This window comes from Dendrobates tinctorius, unplaced genomic scaffold, assembly GCF_039654945.1.
Source record: "Dendrobates tinctorius isolate UK_male_01 unplaced genomic scaffold, ASM3965494v1 ptg000070l, whole genome shotgun sequence".
NCBI lineage: Eukaryota > Metazoa > Chordata > Amphibia > Anura > Dendrobatidae > Dendrobates > Dendrobates tinctorius.
The window spans coordinates 7,430,743-7,452,877 of NW_027361738.1; the positions used below are offsets into that span (position 1 = coordinate 7,430,743).

Here is a 22,135-nt window from a genome sequence, read left to right on the forward strand (position 1 = left end):
GACTCGCAATTCTAAATATTTTTCTATGGATATGTGACTGCATTCTTATTATGTGGCCATTAAACACTCTGCTATTGCATGAAATCAATACAAAGATGTCCGGTACGCATGAGCCCTAAAAAGTCTCTTAAGGTGCCCATACACATTTGCTACCTGTTGGCAAACAATTGCTCAACTTCAGTTCGGCCAAGCATTCCTGTCTTCTCTATAGGAGAGCTGATGCTAGATTTCTCTGACATAAAACAAAAGGATAGGCCATTGGAACTCCCAATGTGCCAATCCTTTTCTCCCAATACAACATTTGTTGGGGAAGAGTATACATTAGACCAGGAGTCCCCAACCTGTAGCTCGAAAGCCGTATGTGGCTTGCGGGTCCGTGATGTGTGGCTCGCGGCCATCTGCCAGCTTGGTGGATTAGCACCAGGTGTAGCAAACAGCTATTAAGGGCAGATCTCTAGATGGTGACTCTTGTGTGTAGGCCTGCACTGAAGAGCAGATCTGAATAAGATAGGAAACACTGGAGCTCGGCATACTGCCTTGATGTGATTTCAGTGGAAAAGCTTTGGCTGTCATTGCACTGGTAATGGGGGCTCTGAGTGTCACTACTGTGAGTGGGGCAGGAGCTGGATGTGGCTAACGACCCTCTATCATAGCTGAATGTGGCTCTCATCATCAGAAAGGTTTGGGACCTCTGAATTAGACTATTGGCCAATGTCAACAGGTTCGGACGACTTTAGTCTAATATGTATGAGGACCTTTAATATGAACTTCAAGGAAACCTTTGTCACTGTCTGACCTGCAAATATACCACTTTTCTGGTGTACATTACTGGAATAATAATAAGAGATATATTACATTTTTCTTGCAGGAGATGACTGATACATGATTTATCCTAGTCTTATACAACATTTTCTTCAATATATTACCAACATATTTCTTAGCTGAATAACATTCTAACTCCATGTTTTCTCAACTGGTATTGACTAGTATTCAGAATTCTTAAACCTGGCACTTTGTAATATGTAAATGCCCTTTTTTTTCCTTTGGTTTTCAATCATATTCACAGTGGTATGTAACTGCAACTTTACTAAAAATGCCTATTATCAGAAGTAAGTAGAGTATGAAGGACTGATTAAGTATGGATTAGCAGGTGGTATAGATAAGGGTCATTTGACAAGAATATCTACTTTTTTGGTAAGAGTACTCAGTACCACAACATATTTCATGATTTCACAGTTTCTGCCTGTTCCTGAAACATCTCATGTGTATCGTTCAGGGGAAATAAATAAAACAGAGGAAAAGTTACATGACCTGTATTGTTTCACTCAGATGTCTCTAGGAACTTCATATTAAGAAGTATCTGTTCTAAATGTTCTGGATTGAATAGGATATACCTATTAAAATTGTCAGCTTCAGCTCTGCCACATCTGTACATGCATTATTAAGCTGATAATATTCTCTTACAGGAAATCTAATTCCTGATTCTAGTGATGTGTCACTTACTGGGCTGCTTGTTGTACAGTAGTTAAAAAAAAAATCAGTGTTTTATCAGCAGAAGCTTATCACTAGAAGATTACTTGTCTCGTCTAGTCCTCCTGCTCTATATGACCTTGCCTCTATCACTGATTGGCAGGTTTCTGTTAATGAACAAATACACTGCAGCCAATAAATAAACAGAAATAGTGCCTGAAAATAATATAGGGTACTTAGTTAACATAATTTTGATTAAAAAAAAGTAAATGCCATCCCAACACGTCAAGGTGACCCTTTCTGGGATGGTCCTAGCTTCTAGTATTAAAACCTTACCATATGTTAAATTGCGTAAATTGAGTAAGGGCCCCGTCACACACACAGCGAGCTCGCTAGCGAGATCGCTGATTTTGTGACGCATCAGCGATCTCTCCAACGATATCGCTGTGTGTGATGGGGATCAGCGACCAGCCCCCCTGCCGGGTATCGCTGATCGTGCAGGATCGTCCAGGGCCATTTTTTGATCATTGGTCTCCCGCTGGCCAGCAGGCATCGCTGCATGTGGCAGCGATAGACCAGCGATCAGCGATGCTGGACGATGGTTTCCAACATAAACAGTGGGTATCTAAGAGCCTCGCGGCTCTTAGTTACCCAATGTTTACTTTGGAAACCAGCATGCACGCTAGTATCTAGGGTAAACAGTGGGTATCCAAGAGCCGCGCGGCTCTTAGATACCCGCTGTTTACATTGGAAACCAGCTTGCTCGCTGGTCCTGATCGCTGGAGGGGCTGTCTATGTGACAGCTCACCAGCGATCAGCCTAACGATGTCGCAGCGATCCCATCCATGTCGGATCATTGGTGGGATCGCTGGGACATCGTTATGTGTAACGGGGCCTTAAGAGCCGAGCAGGGGTGTGGCAGAGTTAAACAAGGATCAGCACGCTGAGCACTGCTAGATCTGCAAAACAGAAACCGATTTCATCCAAACTGCTCCAAGTAGCTCAGATAGCATGCCGCTCTTAGAGAACAAAGCAAATTCCTTATCACAGATTTCCTTTAAACCACTGAGTTCCATTAATTTCTAAAAAAATTATGAAATTTACAGCAGTTACTTCCTCCATGTAACCAAGTAAAGGCCCCGTCACACATAGCGATCTCGCTAGCGAGATTGCTGCAGAGTCACAAGTTTTATGACACAACAGCGATCTCACCAGCGAGATCGCTGTGTGTGACAGCGATCAGCGACCGGCCCCCCTGCCGGTATCGCTGATCGCTGCAAGAAACCTCTGGACATTTCTTTCGTCGCTGATCTCCCGCTGGCCAGCACGCATCACTGCGTGTGACAGGCGGGAGACCAGCGATCTGCTGGTAACTAACGTACACATCGGGTATCCAAGGGACGCGCGTCCCTTAGATACCCGATGTGTATGTTAGTTACCAGCGCGCTGCTGCAGGGAGCTGGTAACTAATGTACACATGGGGTATCTAAGGGATGCACGTGCCTTGGATACCCGATGTGTACGTTAGTTACCAGCTCCCTGCATCAGCGCGCTGGTAACTAACGAACACAGTGACACCACGCGCTTGGCGTTGCTGTGCTGATCGCTGGTGAAGCTGTCTGTGTGACAGCCCACCAGCGATCACATAGCGACTCACCAGCGATCCTGACACGTTGATATCGTTGTCGGGATCGCTGGTAAGTCGCTTTGTGTGACTCCAGCTTTACACTTTTTTTAAATTTGTTTTTCTGTACTGTGTGGTTCTGAGTGTGAACTTGGCATTGGTAAATGACCATTACTGCATACAGACATCCGCACCTTATCCTTGAAAGGAACATTTACTTTATCCAGAAACTATTGTGCATTAATGTTCCTTCAGCATTTGGTATTTCTGTACCAACTAAAAACGGAATTTAAGGAAATTTCTTTGCAGAGTTGACCTTCAGACTATAGACGGATCCGTTAGTAAACCATTAAACTAATTACAAAATATTTAAGAGAGAATATAAAGGGACCTTGTTCCACAGAGGAGCACAGCTCCTCCAGCTTAGTAAACATGCCGGGGAAGAACGTCATTGACTCATTGATCCTCGGCAGCGATCAGTGGATAGAATTCCACTTTTCCTATAGAGAATGTCACTGACCACTACCAGGTTAGACATGAAATAATGTGGGATATACAGTATAATGTGCCACGCAATAATCTGAGGATGTCCCCCCAAAAAAAACATTTGGATATTTTTGTCCCATTCCTTTTACTTGGTATTATATCAGTGTAACCAGCGGTGAGACATTTCCAAGTCTGAGAAGCGAAGACAGAATCCATTGCGTTTGCTTTTTGTTATATAATTTTTGTATTATCCAAACCGATATATTAGCCAATTGCATTATCATCAGTTTGTAAGTATTATTAGACTCTTATACGTCAGAAGAATACATGTGTCTTCTGACTGGCTAACTGAGAAGTAAATGAGGACATTCCAAGTCTAAGGGCTTCCCTAATAAATACACGTAAAACTGTCGTTTTTAATTTTGACTTTGATAGCTACATTTTTATATACATTTGAGAATTAAGCCAAATTATTTTCAATAGTATTCAAACATATTTTTTATCATGTATATAATTTTATAGACCAGGACTAAGTATAGGTATGTGGCCACCTATTATAAAGTACATGAGTCAACATGACATATTACGTACCTTTCTGCTCAAATGAACTTTAAAGTAATTACTTGCTCGGTAAAGTTGAACTATTTTATCCTAAATAATTTTCTATAGGTTCATGGATTGGAAAAATCAGGGGTCTTATATGTCATTGATCTAATTATGCTGCTTCTTCGCTTCGTATATTAAGCCTTCTGTTAAGTATTGCCAGTTTCCATAGTTTTATTTGCCAACCAAAGTTTCCCAGACATTATTCGAAATGACCTTTACAAACTTCTCACGGGCTTCTTTTCATAGGTGTGAGCAGTACATTTTACCGTTTATGAATGCTATTTGTCTGGAAAGGTAGAGGAAATGCTCTTATGGCAACACTTTTAGAATTTAAAGGGGCGTTAAAAAAATGTTAAATCTACTGTCCCTGTCAGTCTTTGTTTACATTTCTGCAGTGGTCATGGCCCGTACATCCAAGTTACTTGGCCAGCCAACATTTGGCCATAGATGTGATGCCAGCGAGTAAAGATCGTTCAGGCTGCTAGGGAATTATTTGCCAATTATTGTTTTATTTATTATTTTTTTTTGCTGTTGCCGATTTTGGATATTTTTTTTCTTCCTCAACAACACCTTTAAATCTGTCTTAATTACAAGCTTATACAAGTGCTCATATTATACTAACCGCCATAATTCCCATGCCACAATACAAGCCCATATCATTGCTGATGACCTGAGGTTAGCATCCTCAATAGTCAGAACCTCCCACTCCCGTCTCCAAGACTTTACACGTGCCGCGCCAATTCTTTGGACTGCACTTCCCAGGTCAATACGATTAGTCCCCAATCCCCACAATTTTAAGCGTGCCCTGAAAACTCATTTATTCAGACTGGCCTATCGCCTCAACACATTAACCTAATCTATCCCTGTGTGGCACAGCCAAAAGTTTTACCATAACCAGGTTCCCCGCATCAAGTTCCCACATGCTTTATGCATCTATTAGCCCTCTGCGTCTGTACTGTTACACACTTAACATTATGGCTGGTCCATACAATCAGGGCAACTGTTACCACCCACCTTTCGTGTCTACCTCTTTCCTCATAAACTGTAAGCTTGCGAGCAGGGCCCTCATTCCTCTTGGTATTTGTTATAATCATTGTGATTATTGTTATGCTGTAATGTCTATTGTCTGTACAAATCCCCTCTGAAATGTAAAGTGCTGCGGAATATGTCGGCGCTATAAAAATAAAATTTATTATTATTATTATTATTATTGTACAACAAATAGCAAAAACCAGCAGCACTCGTCTATGTATACCAAATCTTCTCCAGCACATTTTTCTAATAGAACTTTCTCTTTAACAATGTAGTAGTAGTCTTAGAAAAGATGAAGATTTTAGCAACTGAATGATCTTATCATAAACCAAAGTAGTTTTGCTTTCCCTATGGCCTACACGTTTGTCCACTACATTTAAGAGCCTCATTATTGGGCACATGGTGCTTCAAAAATGTAAAGAAAAAACATCCTCACTTATCGGATCAGTGTCAAGCTTCGGGCTGCCTCTACAGGCGAGATTTGTCACTTGGGATCTGCAACCATTAAAGGGGTTTTCCAACAAACCAAGTATATTTTAATTAATAGATCTTGGAATAAAAATTAGTTCCACAATTGGATGTTTAAAAAAATGTTCCTGTGCTGAGATAATCTTATAAATGTTCCCCTGCTGTGTACTGTGTAATGGCTGTGTCTGACCATACAGGGACCTGGTCTGATCATACCACATATTCTGGGCAGGGGAGGAAGCAAAAGAGAGGATAACACGACAGGACAGCACGAGATGACAGCTGATTCTTTTTGTAAGACAAAACATTTCCCTGCCTGTTTTTAAGCAATGCTTTATCTCAAGGAAATAATCCTTTGCGATCCCATGCTGTCCTGACTGTATACTCTTTTGCTTTCTCCCTTGGCCAGGAGATGTGGTATGATCAGACCATGTTCCTGCCCGGTCAGGCACAGCCATTACACAGTACACAGCAGGGGCACATGTATAAGATTATCTCAGCACAGGAACATTTTATTCAATCACATCCAATTGAAGAAGTTATTATTATTCCAAGATCTACTGATTAAAATGCTGATTTAAATTAACTTTATTCGTAAGAAAATCCTTTTAAGCAACCGCTGGTAGGTAATTATTTTTCTTTATATATATCCTGGCCTCAGTAATAAAGCCTTTTAAAGTGCTGGATAGCCACTTAAAAGAGACCATTCACATGGGTGTTATTAAAAAAAAGAAGCCAAAAAACGGATTACTTCTAAAACAGCAAACGCAGATAGCAATCACCCTCCCCGAATCCAGTGCTGGCCCTCCTCCACTGATATGGTCTCTGTGTACTGGCTGCAGCAGTGACATCATGACTACAAGTTACGTCACCGTTTCTGTCAATCTCTGAGCTCAGCAGCTCTGCTGATGTAGACAGAATGAGCCGCTGAGCTTAGTGATTGGCTGCATCGATGATGTGAACTGTAGTTGTGACGTCACCTCTGCAGCCAATACACAGAGACTGGAGCGACATGTACATCTAAGTATCATCTGTAGACACCCTTGTGCATTCCAAGCATCTGTATTTAGAAAACCAAATTGCATTTTTTAGACCTAAATCAACAGATGAGATTTAAGTTTTACATCGCAGACAGCATACAGAGAAGACTAATGCAATGAAAAATTACACCTCGAGTAAAAAAGCATAATGTGTTTCACGTGTTCTTAATATATCATGAGCAGAATATTGGCCATAAGCTTAGATCCACATAGCTCAATTTTACATTGCTGTCTCAAAGGTACACCCATAGCCAGCCAAAAAACAATGGGCCGTAAATCATTTGATACATAGCTAAGAAGAAAGTGTCAGTCGGCCATAGAACTTGTGCACATCAGCAGTTAATTTCCTCTGTTTTCAGCTGATAGTGAGTAGATGTTGAAAGCATCTGAATTACACAACTGTTCTGAAGAACAGTACACTTATTAATGATCCAGTTATGTAGTAATACACACTACTAGTGCTGTACAATGACTATCCAGACAACCACGCATATCTGCTTAGCGCACAAAATAAAGGCTCGCTCACACTTGCGCATACATTGCCCGAGTTTGATCAGAGTGTCATTACCATTAGCATAATCAATACAATTCTCTCTAAAGGGACTCATTACTCCTGTGACCATAGGCTAATGCCCCCGTCACACACAGCGATCTCGCTAGCGAGATCGCTGCTGAGTCACAAGTTTTGCGACCCAACAGCGATCTCACCAGCGAGATCGCTGTGTGTTACACTTACCAGTGACCGGCCCCCCTGCCGGGTATCGCTGATCATCCTGGAATGGCCAGGACATTTTTTTGATTGCTGGTCTCCCGCTGGCTGCGTGTGGCAGGTGGGAGACCAGCGATCAGCAAACTAGAGCTGGTAACCAAGGTAAACATCGGGTTTCTAAGCGCCGCATGGCTCTTAGAAACCCAATGTGTATCTTAGTTACCAGCGCGCTGGTGCAGGGAGCTGGTAACCAAGGTACACACCGGGTTTCTAAGTGCCGCGCGCCGCTTAGAAACCTGATGTGTACCTTGGTTACCAGCTCCCTGCACCAGCGCGCTGGTAACTGAGGTACACAGTGGGTAACTATGCGACGTGCGTCGCTTGTTACCCATGTGTCGCTGTCCTGATCGCTGGTGAAGCTGCCTGTTTGACAGCTCACCAGTCACCAGCGATCATGTAGCAACACACCAGCGATCCTGACAAGTTCATATCGTCAGGATCGCTGGGGAGCCGCTATGTGTGACGGGGCCCTAACTGTGATATTCTGGTTTTATCAGACTGGTGAGGTGCCACACTATTTAGTTATTTGAAACCATACCAAGGTCATCACATCACAAATTGTCCAACTACTTACACTACATGACAACCCCTTCCTGGATCAGACACTATATGATGCCAAGTACTCAGCCTGAAAGAATCTGACCACTTCTAACATCCTTATAGAAACCAGCATGGTCAATAGCTTTGTAATAGCAACTATTCAGATATTCTCCTAAAGTAGTCATTCCCTTCTATGAGGCAAATGGTGCCCGACATGAAATTTGTCCCCTGTGTGACCTTCTTTTTATCAGAATCGGTACTTTTTTTGTCAGAAACAATAGCACACGCAACCAAACTAATGACAAAAAATGGACAATGATGGAAGAAAGTCAAACAGAGGAGAAATCCAACAACTAATGGGACAGCTCACCACACCAGCATCAATACCATCTGGGCGTGCAGCAGCCTGAGCAGGCATGAAGGTAAAATCCAAACTGGAGGAAATTCGGCACTCTGTCCTCCTAGAAGCAATTCTTTAGTAGAGTCGCATATGCAGAAATGGCCGTAAAAAGATATCAAACCATCTGATGGGTTTCATAATACAATTACTAAATCAAGGAGGACAGAGTGCCGACTTTACTTCAGTTTATACAAAGGAGAAAGTTTCATGTTTTAGACTCCATTTGCCTAATTGAAATCAATAGTTAGATGGAAGACCCCAATAATGGAGACATTTTCTACTTTGGTCCCTTTCTAAAGAATGCCTGCATTTCTAGCAGTCAGCACCGGAATGCCATCCATGTTGCATCCGTGTGCTATCTATTGAAACCGATGACTGTATCATGACTATGTCAGAATGCATTAACAATTACCAATATGCAAGATTATCATGGCCTCAATACACTCCCAAGCCCTAGAGATCTACGGTAGTTACATTGCTATTATTTGTCATCAGTGACCTTCTACCGCTTCTCTTTTCCATGTGGTCACATATTTTACGAAGTTTGTTGGTGAGATAATTGTGGTGAGGGGGCACTGCACTTTCTACAAGCAATATTAGAAGGAGTTAATAGTGGGGTATCTGAAAAAAAGTATCTGAAAGACCAAATTTCTAGTCATTAGAACCTTTATCCATGTTGAAGTTATTTATGAGGTGTGTGTTAATTTCTGGTGGACACATGGACTATTGTATAATCTATATGTTGGGTTAAGAGCAAGGACAGAAATATCATTGGAATAATCAGGGACCCAAGAGATAAAAAAAAATTCCCTCTCTTTTTGGAGGCCCAGATATTTGTGACATGAAGAGTGTTGTGAAATCAATGTGCACCATGTAATGCTCCATTTGCCCCGTGGTAGTGTTGCAACGCAAGTGATCACTTATAAGGTGCTATCACATACATGTGATCATCGTAATTCCAACCGTAACTGTGGTTAGTTTATTTCCTGGGACACTTCTTAGGCCAGTTTCATATGTTTATGAAACATGGACTGTGCTTCGATCAGACTGCCGAGTCTCCTGACCTGAGCTAATGGCCACAGAGGCTCATAGGAGGCAGAAAACTTAGGTCAGGAAACCTGGGGTTTGGGCAGGGTGTTCTGTTTCGAGCATGAGTGCGTGTACATGGACCATGTAAAACTGGCCTAATAAGAAGGTATTATCCAAACCACACAACCCCTTCCAGGGCATACACTTGTGGTTTCTTTAAGGCACTATGCTGAAAAAAACATAGAATCATAGAATGTTAGAATTGGAAGGGACCTCAAGGGTCAACCCCCTATATGGTTTTGCACCAAGATATTGTATTCTGGCGCAAAACTGGCCAAGACCAGTGCTAGAATCCATGAATAACAACAGTGAAATATGACAAGTTTGAAACTCAACATGAACTTTCCTTGCAGAAGTTTTGAAAAGGAGGATGGAAATCCATAAAAAGATAATGATTGCCGGTAATATTGGTGGTTACTCCCCTTCAAAACAAAAGATGAACAATTCATGAAAAAAAAGGAAGGAAATGTAAGGAAAACACTTGTATACATTATTCTTCTCAGGATGGCATACTCAGAGCTTGTGACCTCAGCTGACTGGTCTCCTAGGTATAGTGTGTACAGTGCACATTACACGCATGCCTCCACTCATTTATGTATTGCTTCAATGCAACCAAGTATTTTACTACTGGAAATCCTGTATGAAGTATGTAAACAAATGCTTGGTCATAAAGAAACACTAGAAATAACGTTTAGGAAGTTTATGTGTTATTAAAAAAAGATCTATATCATTTGTATAGTAAATGAGTAGGCGCTGCTCATGTCCCATAAAATGATTTAGCCATAACACTTTATATATAATGAAAAGTATGTTGTATAAACAGTTTAATGTAGAAGTAAAATGATTAAATGTTACATAAATTTCATTGTAAAATTTGGAAAGTTTATAGAATATTCAGCTAAAGAAAAATGCACTTTCAATGTAGTGGAGCTGAGTTTATGGTTTAGATCGTTAGGCCTGCATTCCTGGTAGGATGGGAAGATGATGTGCTTGGGCTAAGGTTATGATAAACTGCGTTCTGCCAATACCATATATGACTAATTAACTTCAGTTAGTCTATGCGACTTGTATATAACTTTTTTGTAACCTTCAGAAAAAAAAATAATGAAGCCTTGCACCAGTCAGCCTTTAATGGGTTGTTAAACAACCTCCAACACATGTCTACTTTCACACCCCATTCGGTGCAATAGATACATAAAGTGTACAGTACTTGTAGTGGATATTTCATTCACGTGCTAACAAAGAACATGTTTGAAAAGCTCGTAAAAAGTTTCCAGGACTTATGATTTTAGCAGATTTTTATTATTAATTTAAATTGTCTGGCGAGTGCGTATTTTAAGTCTATTAAGTTCATTAAGGGATAGGTTCTGTCGCTACAAGGAATACAAAGGAAAATAAAGAGTTTTCTACACTTACAAACATTACAGTAAATTCTTATTAACAATATATCTTAACTAAATATTTCTTAGGCCTTCTTATATCACAATTTAAAAAAAAAAACATAATTCACTGTGTTAATGTGAAGGCGCAATAAATGGAAAAACTGGGCTTTTAACAAAATATTACACATCCCACTATACATGATATTTTTATCCTTGTATTTTATCTAAATCACGAGTTTGGGGATTAAAAGCAAAGTGGCAATGTATATATCATATACCGCTGTCATTCAATAATACATCATTTTTATATATTTTATTATTTAAATACTCTTCTATTACGCAACCCATTTTCTTATGAGAATATTACATGGGAATTTAACCTGTAGAATATATGGAATGCTTAATTAGAAGCGTGTTGGGTATATGCCAAGATTCATCTTTGCTACAATTTAACATATTTGTATTTACAGTATATCCTATACATTTATAAAAGTCTGACAGAGCGTATTACTGATCAATTAATAATCACAATCCCCATTTACAAGGTCTAATCATTTTATCTAGCGACAACATAATTCTCAGTGCTTTTGTCAAGGGAAGGAATGTAAATCCCAAACTATGAATGGACTATAAACATCTGTATTCGTCTTTTTTTTCTTGTTTTGATTAATATTTATTAGAATTTTATATACTTTTTTCTTTTTGAATCTATTACTACAGAATGGCTAAATTCCCAATAATACACCATGTGACTTATTCTTCTGACACTTTATGTTCTAGGTACGTTTTTACAGTTAACATAGGGCGCGCTTTTTATGCTGCAGATTTTCAGCAGCAATTTCTGCACTAATTAGCTCATATCTTTTACTCGTGTTGCTTTCCATACATACATTTTCTGCTGCGTCCTTTTTGGATAAATCTAGTGTAAATCAAAACTAGTTTTCTTTTGAAACTTCCAGGCCTCCTAGCTTTGGTAAAACCTTATTGTTAAAGGTATGTGTGGATTTTTACTGCAGTGGAAATGCAATATCAATACCTATGCGCTTTTTAGCTGCAAAATTTCCGCATCTCATTTAAAGTCTAGGGGAAAATTCTGCAAATAAAATTTAAAAAAAAAAGAGACTTACTGTATATAAATCTCATATAGTTTGCTGGAACTGGAGTACGCTGTGTGGTTTTTTTTTTTTTGGACATGCAAATACGCACCTGAAAAACGCAGTATATGCCCACCATGGGGACTTGTACTTTTTATGCATAGCCATATTATAACAATAGCATATAGTAGAATGTTCAATAAAATTACATGCATTCACGTCTGGATCACCGAGTGGTCCTAGAATACTACAAGTCTTGAACTTCGCCAAGTCTTTATTCTGCTGTATGTGATGGCTTTATAGTCCTATACATTTAAAATTTCTAGACTTTAAGATATTCTTATTAATGAACAATACAAGAAAATGACTGTAACACATGCATTAGTCCAAAGACTTTTGTATCTTACACTTTTGTATGTTTCCTGTGCATCTACACAAGTTTGTGCAGCAGACTGCGCCATGACAGTGACCCCTGGCTACAGAATCATGAGCAATGAATGAGACACTTGCTTATCTGTCAATCAATACACTTCCTTCTCTACAAGTCTTGCTCTTGTCAGGCCAACAAGACATCTCACAGATGAGTTTCAAGGAATTCAGCCACTGTCTGTAGAAACCACTTCATTGTATTTAGCACCAAGCCCAGCTTTATCCTGATTTGCTGTGAAACGGAGTTCATTCTCTTTGAATGACACTTTTACATTGATTTCCATATACCAAACTGTTGAAAAGTACAGAAAAAAAAGAAGAAAGAACCTGATCAACAAGAAAGAAACAAGACACAGTTTGTCCTCCTGCCAGTTACAACAGGTTTTATATAGCACATCTAGAGATTAACCTGTTCCTTTCCATAGATAAAGCAGAGCTGAAGGTGACAGTTAATTCTCCGGAGTCGCACCATTTATATCTTTCGGAGTTTTGATAATATAGTAGATTACGTCACGACGAGATGCGACAATCTCAGCTCTGTTCAATCTGTACATTGATTAAGTATACAAAATAACTTCCTCATTCTCCAACACATGTTAATAATTTCCATTATTCCCATTCATGGAACAGATTGGCGTTACCGGTGATAATTGTTTTAATTGCCAAATAGGGATTACAGCAGATTACGTCTGCATAAATTAAGCACCAGCCACCAAATTAGTACCTAGACTGCGCACCGACAGTATAGTAATAGATGTGCACAATGTGTATTGCTGGCTGCTTGTTTACTACTCAGGTGAGTCATTGTTTCGCAGAAGAAAAGTTTCTCCGCAGTCTGTGAAAACTAAATTCCAAGATTATAATGGAGGAACTGTAAAGCAATCCGAGAATGGAAACCCGAGATCACATTGTCACTGTAAGATTAGCGCACTCTCAGGATGTCTCTGGTGAATTGAGGCTCCGTCCAATAAATACAAATGATCGCTAAATCTTTTGCAGAAAGGTCATTTTCTAATTAACTAGTTAAACTTTCGCCTTCTCCCCCTCCTTGACTTTCGGAGAAGGTGCACAGCTTTCTCAACTATTTAATCTTTCCAATTGTGGCAGAAAATAATTTGCAGCTGTGATAACATCCCCAATCTTATGCCTTTTTCTTTATTTTTCCCCAAACCAACAGTAACCTGGCTTTTCCTTATAACAGATAAAAGAAGAAGTCTGTGAATAATTAGTGATGGCAGGCTAAAGCCAGTTCATGTTCTTCATACTGATAATAAACTATAGCCCCCAGGAGAACAGGTAACTACTTTGTAACTTTGACCCTTTTCACTCTCACATTACTTAACTGGGCTACGAAGCCAACATTACATCACTTACTAAGCATTGGTCCCTTCTCATTAACCCACTAATGACTACTCATCTCTTGGTTGGAATGTGCAACTTCTACGCTGTGCTGCTCAGTCAATGTTCTACCTCCTCCTCCTGCTGCTTCTGTCCTTCAACAATAACGAAACTCCCAACAAAGTGCCCACAGAAATGTCACTTGAGGCATACGGTGCATACATAGGCATGTTCTCATCTATACAAGAAAAATATTCATAAACGAAAAAAAAAAAGAAAAATGAGCAACTAACCTCATGGACATCACTGATTCTGTATTCCCTGCTGAGGAGCAGAACACGAGAGCCCTGGAATGAGTGTATGTAGAACCAGAGCCAAAGCTTAACTAGCCTGTGTGAGTCATATCCTTCCCATTTGATTCCCCTCCAGATGGTGATGTAATGCTCTGGCCCTCTCTCTCACTCTCTCAGTGCACACACCACCCCTCCTTCTCATTTTAGCTCAGTGCTGGTGAAGTCACCATTTAATTCTGGCAGAGCTGCAACGAAAAAAAACTTCAACGTAACCAAAACAGCCCAAGGCGAAGTTCCAAACTTGGTGGTGCAATTGCCATTGGAAACTAGATAAACATTGGACGAAACAGTGCCACAAAAGCCAAACAGCTGTCAAAAGCATCACATTAAGAAAGTCTCGCAGCAATCAATTATATAGGGAAAAGATTTGTATATTTACACCTGCAGCAGCTCCAGAAGTGGTCATCAGCCTGAGAATCATGATGATGGTTACTATAATCAATGTCACATATAGGCTTACTTTAAATATTTGTCACATAGTTATTTTTTACATTTTTTTTATTAGTACTCTATTCATAGGCTATCAGTTAAAAAAATAAAACTATTTTACCATAACTAAAAGTTTTACATTTAGACTAAATTGGCACTACAGGTCACCTGTAAGGTACAACCACCACAAAGGCGCAAAAATCAAACTGTTTCCAACTTTTTGCAACTTTTTTGTGGGTTTTGTGACCCCAATGACCTGCTGCATTGTGGCAGCGGCATAGAGTGGTCTACAGTGGGTACGGAAAGTATTCAGACCCCTTTAAATTTTTCACTCTTTGTTTCATTGCAGCTATTGGGTAAATTCAAAAAAGTTCATTTTTTTCTCATTAATGTACACTCTGCACCCCATCTTGACTGAAAAAAGCAGAAATGTAGAAATTTTTGCAAATTTATTAAAAAGGAAAAACTGAAATATCACATGGTCATAAGTATTCAGACCCTTTGCTCAGTATTGAGTAGAAGCCCCCTTTTGAGCTAGTACAGCCATAAGTCTTCTTGGGAATGATGCAACAAGTTTTTCACACCTGGATTTGGGGATCCTCTGCCATTCTTCCTTGCAGATATATATGTATTCTATGTGTATATACCTATTCTATCTTTTCTATTCTAACCTGTCACGCTGTGATTTCACTGAACGCAGCACTTGAATTGCCAGGTTTTATGCTATCTTTTACCAAATGTTAGAGACTTTTTCCGGTTTTAAGAAAAATGCTTGTGTTACCGATCAAGAATCTGAATGTACCATATTCATGCCAAATTTATGTTTGGCGATCGTTTTTTGAACATATTCGCTCATCTCTACTTAAGAAGAAAGGGACCATCCAGTTTGTTAGAAGCGCCTAGTTCAAAACCATACATCTCTGATGATATGGGGTTACACTAATGTCTATGACATTGGCAGCTTACAGATCTTGAAAGGCACTGTGATGACACAGCATTTTGTCTTAATTAACCAGACGTCTATTTTCAGTAAGCCAGGAGGAATAAACTGTTATCTATATGTTGACTTTTGAATTTATGTGTATCTTTCTTTGATTGGTCAAGAGTCTGCAATGTTAACTCTTCTTGTAGATTAAAGTGATATTTTTAACCCCTTCACCCCCAAGGGTGGTTTGCACGTTCATTACCAAGCCAATTTTTACAATTCTGACCACTGTCCCTTTATGAGGTAATAACTCTGAAACGTTTCTATGGATCCCGGTGATTCTGACATTGTTTTCTCGTGACATATTGTACTTCATGCTAGTGGTAAAATTTCATTCAAATAACTTGCATTTATTTGTGAAAAAAACAGAAATTTGGCAAAAAATTTGAAAATTTCGCAATTTTCCAACTTTGAATGTTTATGCCCTTAAATCACAGAGATATGGCACACAAAAAACTTAATAAGTAATATTTTCCACATGTTTACTTTACATCAGCACAATTTTGGAACCAAAATTTTTTTTGTTAGGAAGTTATAAGGGTTAAAAATTGGCCAGCGATTTCTCATTTTTGCAACACCATTTTAATTTAACGGACCACATCACATTTAAAGCCACTTTGAGGGGTCTATATGATAGAAAATACCCAAAAGTGACACCATTCTAAAAACTGCACCCATTAAGGTGCTCAAAACCACATTCAAGAAGTTTATTAACCCTTCAGGTGCGTTACAGGAATTTTTTGAATATTTAAAAAAAAAAAGAACATTTAACTTTTTTTCACAAAAAAAATACTTCAGGTTAAATTTTTTTTATTTTACCAAGGGTAACAGGATGAATTGGGACTGTAAAAGTTATTGTGCAATTTGTCCTGAATACGCTGATACCTGATATGTGGGGGGGAACCACTGTTTCGGCGCATGGCAGAGCTCAGAAGGGAAGGAGCGCCGTTTGACTTTTTCAATGCAAAATTGGCTGGAATTCAGATCGGACGCCATTTCAGGTTTGGAGAGCCCCCGATGTACCTAAACAGTGGAAACCCCCCACAAGTGACCCCATTTTGGAAAGTAGACCCCACAAGGAACTTATCTAGTTATGTGGTGAGAACTTTGAACCCACAAGGGCTTCACAGAAGTTTATAACGTACAGTGGTAGAATTAAAAAATCATATTTTTTCCAAAAAAAGTTTTTTTCACCCCCAATTTTTATTTTCCCAAGGGTAACAGGACCCTAAAAGTTATTGTGCAATTTGTTCTGAGTACGCTGATACCCCAATATGTGGGTGTAAATGACTATTTGGGCACATGGCAGAGCTCAGAAGGGAAGCAGTGCCATTTGACTTTTTTGGCTGGAATTGAGATCGGACACCATGTCGTGATTGGAAAACCCCTGATGTACCAAAACAGTGGAAACCCCCCACAAGTGACACCATTTTGGAAACTAGATCCCCCAAGGAACTTATCTAGATGTGTGGTGACCACTTTGAACCCCCAAGGGCTTCACAGAAGTTTATAACGTACAACCGTACAATTAAAAAATCATATTTTTTCCACAAAAATGATCTTTTCACTCTCAATTCTTATTTTTCCAAGGGTAACAGGACCCTAAAAGTTATTGTGCAATTTGTCCTGAGTACGCTGATACCCCACATGTGGGGGTAAACCACTATTTGGGCGCATGGCAGAGCTCGGAAAGGAAGCAGCGCCATTTGACGTTTTTGGCTGGAATTGAGATCGGACACCATGTCGCGTTTGGAAAGCCCCTGATGTACCAAAACAGTGAAAACCCCCCATTTTGGAAACTAAACCCCCCAAGGAACTTATCTAGATGTGTGATGAGCACTTTGAAACCCCAAGTGCTTCACAGAAGTTTATAACGCCCGGGCGTGAAAATAAAAAAATCATTTTTTTCCACAAAAATGATATTTTTGCCCCCAATTTTTTATTTTCCTACGGGTAACAGGAGAAATTGCACCCCAAAAGTTGTTTTACAATTTGTCCTGAGTAGGCTGATACCCTATATGTGGGGGTAAAACACTGTTTGGGCACATGGCAGAGCTTGGAAGGGAAGAAGCACCATTTGACTTTTTCAACGCAGAATTGGCTGGAATTGAGATCTGACGCCATGTTGCATTTAGAGAGCACCTGATGTGCCCAAACAGTGGAAACCCCCCAAATATAACTCCAACCCTAACCCCAACAAACCCCTAACCCTAATCTCAGCCCTAACTCTAGCCCTAGCCCTAACCCTAACCCTAGCCCTAGTCCTAACCCTAGCCCTAACCCTAGCCCTAATGGGAAAATGGAAATAAATACATTTTCTTTAATTTTATTATTTTTCCCTAACTAAGGGGGTGATAATGGGGGGTTTGATTTACTATTTATGGCTGTTTTTATGTTTGGCAGCTGTCGCACGCTAAAAGACGCTTTTTATTGTAAAAATAGTTTTTGCATCACCACATATTGAGAGCTATAATTTTTCCATATTTTGACCCATCGAGTCATGTGAGGTCTTATTTTTTGCGGGATGAGTTGATGTTTTTATTGGTATCATTTTCGGGCATGTGACATCTTTTGATTGCTTTTTATTCTGATTTTTGGGAAGCAGAATGAACAAAAACCAGAGTTTCATGAATTTCTTTTGTTTTGGCGCTTTTATGCAATGAAAACAATTTTATATAAAAAATAATTATTTTTGCATCGCTTTATTCTGCGAGCTATAACTTTTTTATTTTTTTGCTGATGATGCTGTATGGTGGCTCGTTTTTTGCGGGACGAGATGACATTTTCAGCGGTACCATGGATATTTATATGCGTCTTTTTGATTGCGCGTTATTGCACTTTGTGTTCGGCGGTATGATAATAAATCATTTTTTTTGCTTCGTTTTTTATTTTTTAAGGGGTTCGCTAAAGGGGTTAAATAATGGGACAGTTTTATAGGGCGGGTCGTTACGAACGCGGCAATACCAAATATGTGTACTTTTAATGTTTTTTTTTTATTTCCAAAAAATGAATTTATTAGGGAATATTTTTTTTTTATTATTTATTTAGCGATTTTTAAAAAATTACATTGTCCCAGGGGGGACATAACTGTCATGTGACAGATCGCTGATCTGTCACATCACAGATCACTGTGACAGATCAGCGATCTGTGACAGGCACTGCACTTGGCTTCCTCGTGCCTGCACTTTGCAGGCACTGAGGAAGCCAGCTCCCTGCAGGCCCCCGAAGGTTCCCGTCGCCATCTTGGATTCGGGGACCTGCAGGGATGGAGCCCCCCGCAGCAGCGCTGCACATTGCGCTGCTGTGGGGGGCTCAGGGAAGCTCGGAGGGAGCCCCCTCCCTGCCGATGCATCCCTTTAACCCACGGTACACCGCGATCGTGTTTGATCACGGTGTGCAAGGGGTTAACGGGTTGGGGCGGTCCGTGAGCACCCCTGACATTGTACCAGGTGACAGCTGTGATAATCAGCTGACACCTGGCCGCGATCAGCGGCGCTCACCACGTGAGCGCCGCTGATCGCGCTAGATGTACTATCCTGTCCATGGGCATAGGGGCCCGGGTCCCATGGATGGGATAGTACGTCTGATGTCAGAAAGGGGTTTAATTGATGAATGGTTGTTATTTACCTCTTATATCAGCTCCTACAATTTATTGAACTGTTATCTTTGCAAAACAGGGATGCAAGGTCACTGAACAAGGATATTTACTGATATGTTGATTACACATTATACCAGGTCATGCGGTTTGTTGACGTGCAAACATTGAAGGATACACTAAATAATCAAACAATGTGAGGGGCACAGATTTGACATTCTACAGGATGTCAGCTTAGGGTACCATGGTCCCGGCTGAAAGAATACAGAGCTGCTCCATTGACCATCACTGATCCCATGAATACATTTGGGGTTGTCAGGATTTGAACCCACCGGTCACCTGAACCCATGGATGTGTGTGAAGTAGTCAAGATTTGGACCCACCAGTCAATTGAGCCCCATGGATACATTTTGAAAAGCCACCGGTCACCTGGCTCCATGGAGATGTTCAGAGAAGCTAGGTTGTGACTCCCGGTCACTTGGCCTTGTACCTCAAAGGAATATCAGATTCCTAAGCTGTCGTTACCTACTCTCTGTGCGAGCCACAGGTGGGGCTATTCGGCCCTGGAAGCAGATTTAATCCTGGCGAGTCAAAAGAAGGGTGAGACTCTAATTTTGCACCATCTTGGGTATTTTGAAGGTAATATTCTATGTGTTAGTTGCCTGTTTTGTGGTTCAATAAAGTATTGCCACACTGTTTTACCCTCACCCTGTGTTGTCTGAGTAGTATTATGCCCATGGTAAAAGGAGAACGAGCGTTTGTGGGATGAGCCCTGGTCCATGCAGTTTCAGGCTAGCAGACTAGAGCACCCGCTGACCCCATGTCTCCACAGGCACTACCAATGCTGAGAAATATATTGAGGTTTTAGAACAACTTATGCCCCATCCAGAGAACATTTTTTTTAGGAAAGGCCTTGCATATTTTACCAATATAATACTAAACCACATACTACATCCAACACAAAACCATGGCTTCACCGAAGAAGAGTTTGGGTGATGAACCGGCCACCTGCAGTACAGACCCTACACCAATTAAAAACATTTGACGCATTATGAAACAAAAAGTCTCGAAAAGAAGAAAAGACTGGTAAGCAGTTAGAATCCTACATTAGACAAGAATGGGACAACATTTCTGTCCCAAAACTCCATCAATTTGTCTCTTCACTTCCCAAACATTTACAGGCTGTTGGAATAGAAGGGATGCTACTCTATGGTAGACATGACCCTGAACCAACTTTCAGAGATGTGTTGCTGTAATCAGTTTCTCAATTAGTTAAATTTTTCATATGAAATGGAAAAATTTCTTTTCCAAAAATTTTTATTGTATAAAAAATTAAACAGAAGGGGGGGGAGGAGGAGGGGGGAGGAGGAAAGAGATAATAGGGAATTAGTATCAGTTGACAAGGGATGCAACCCTTGAGTCATAAACAAAGTCAACATTATAATCTGAAATATAATACAAGGGTATAAACTAAGGCAATGCAGAATAAACCGCATAAAGAGAGAAACAGTATTACAAAAATACACAATAGTAAGTCTGTATAGCAATATAGAGTTTAGATTGTGTAAGGATGAAGTAATAGCGATATTGCAATATAACACTGATATGTCTTTGGAGAGAAATAAGTCAAGTAGGTAGATAGGGCTGAACTCTAGCATGGTAATGTTTAAGTGATGGGAGATGGGAAGACTTGGTCCCATTTTTGCCATTTACTAAAAAATGATTTGAACTAGACAGAGCGAACTTTAGTTCATGGGAGCGATGGCGAGAAACTAATTGTATAATGTCATTAGAGTTAGGAAGTGTAGGCCCTTTCCAGTGGTATGCCATGGAGTTTTTTGCTACCATGCAAATATGTAAAAATAATGGTTTTAAAGAGGATTCCCATTCTGCGATGTCTAAGGAAAGAAGTGCAGATTGTGGGCTCACAGTCATAGTAGAGCCCAAGTTTGCTTAGGATAGAAAAAATGTGAGTCCAGAAATGGAAAAATTTCTAACTTTCACCTTCTGATACATGCTCTATTGTGAATAAAGTATGGCTATAAGAGATTTCCAAATCATTACATTCTGGTTTTCTTTACATTTTATCTTCATTGTTCAACCACAACAACCCCTTTGCATACCAGACCAATGCCCAAACCCCATATCCTCACTCTCCAACATTACTGAAGGGGAGCATAATTGTCTCTTCTCCAAATCGCAACTCACAACCTGTGCACTTGACCCCATTCCATCCCACCTCCTCCCCAACACCACCACCACACTTATCCCATCCCTATCTCACCTCTTCAACCTATCACTAACATCCGGTACCTTCCCTTCTGCTTTCAAACATGCCACAATCACGCTTATCCTAAAAAAGCCAACCCTCGATCCAACTGCTATGCCCAATATCGTTGCTCCCATTTGCTTCCAAACTCCGGGAGCAGCACGTCCACACTGAACTTTCCTCCCACCTATCATCTAACTTGCTCTTTGACAATCTATAATCTGGTTTCCACCCCCATCACTCCACTGAGACAGCCCTGACCAAAATTACTAACAACCTACTTACAGCCAAATCAAATGGACAATACTCTATTCTCCTGCTTCTAGACCTGTCCTCTGCATTCAACACAGTTGACCACTGCCTCCTACTACAGATCCTCTCCTCCTTCGGCATCAAAGACCTCACCCTATCCTGGATCTCCTCATACCTTTCCAACTGCACATTCAGCGTCTCCCATTCCCACACCATTTCCTCATCTTTGTTGGAGTCCCCCAAAGCTCTGTTTTAGGACCCCTACTCTTCTTAATCTATGCACTTGGTCTGGGGCAAATCATAAAGTCCCATGGATTCCAGTACCACCTTTATGCTGATGACACTCAGATCTACCTCTCTGGCCCAGACGTCACCTCTCTGCTGTCCAGAATCCCAGAGTGTCTATCAGCCATATCCTCCTTCTCCTCTCGCTTCCTCAAGCTCAATGTGGACAAATCTGAATTCATCATCTTTCCTTCATCTCA

At 40.2% G+C, this 22,135-nt stretch overlaps 1 protein-coding gene across 5 annotated transcripts in view; it reads right to left on the reverse strand.

Annotated features, from left to right (window-relative positions):
* Positions 1-22,135, reverse strand: part of CREB5 (cAMP responsive element binding protein 5) — a 678,892-nt gene that overhangs the window by 200,728 nt on the left and 456,029 nt on the right. The window contains exon 1 of one of the 5 annotated variants that reach the window (XM_073581354.1): positions 14,061-14,135. The exons of the other annotated variants lie outside the window; for them this stretch is intronic. Within the exon in view, the coding sequence (XP_073437455.1) occupies positions 14,061-14,071 (11 nt within the window). The 5' untranslated portion in view covers positions 14,072-14,135. Of the gene's footprint in view, positions 1-14,060; positions 14,136-22,135 lie in introns of those variants that run through there. 5 annotated transcript variants of the gene reach the window in all.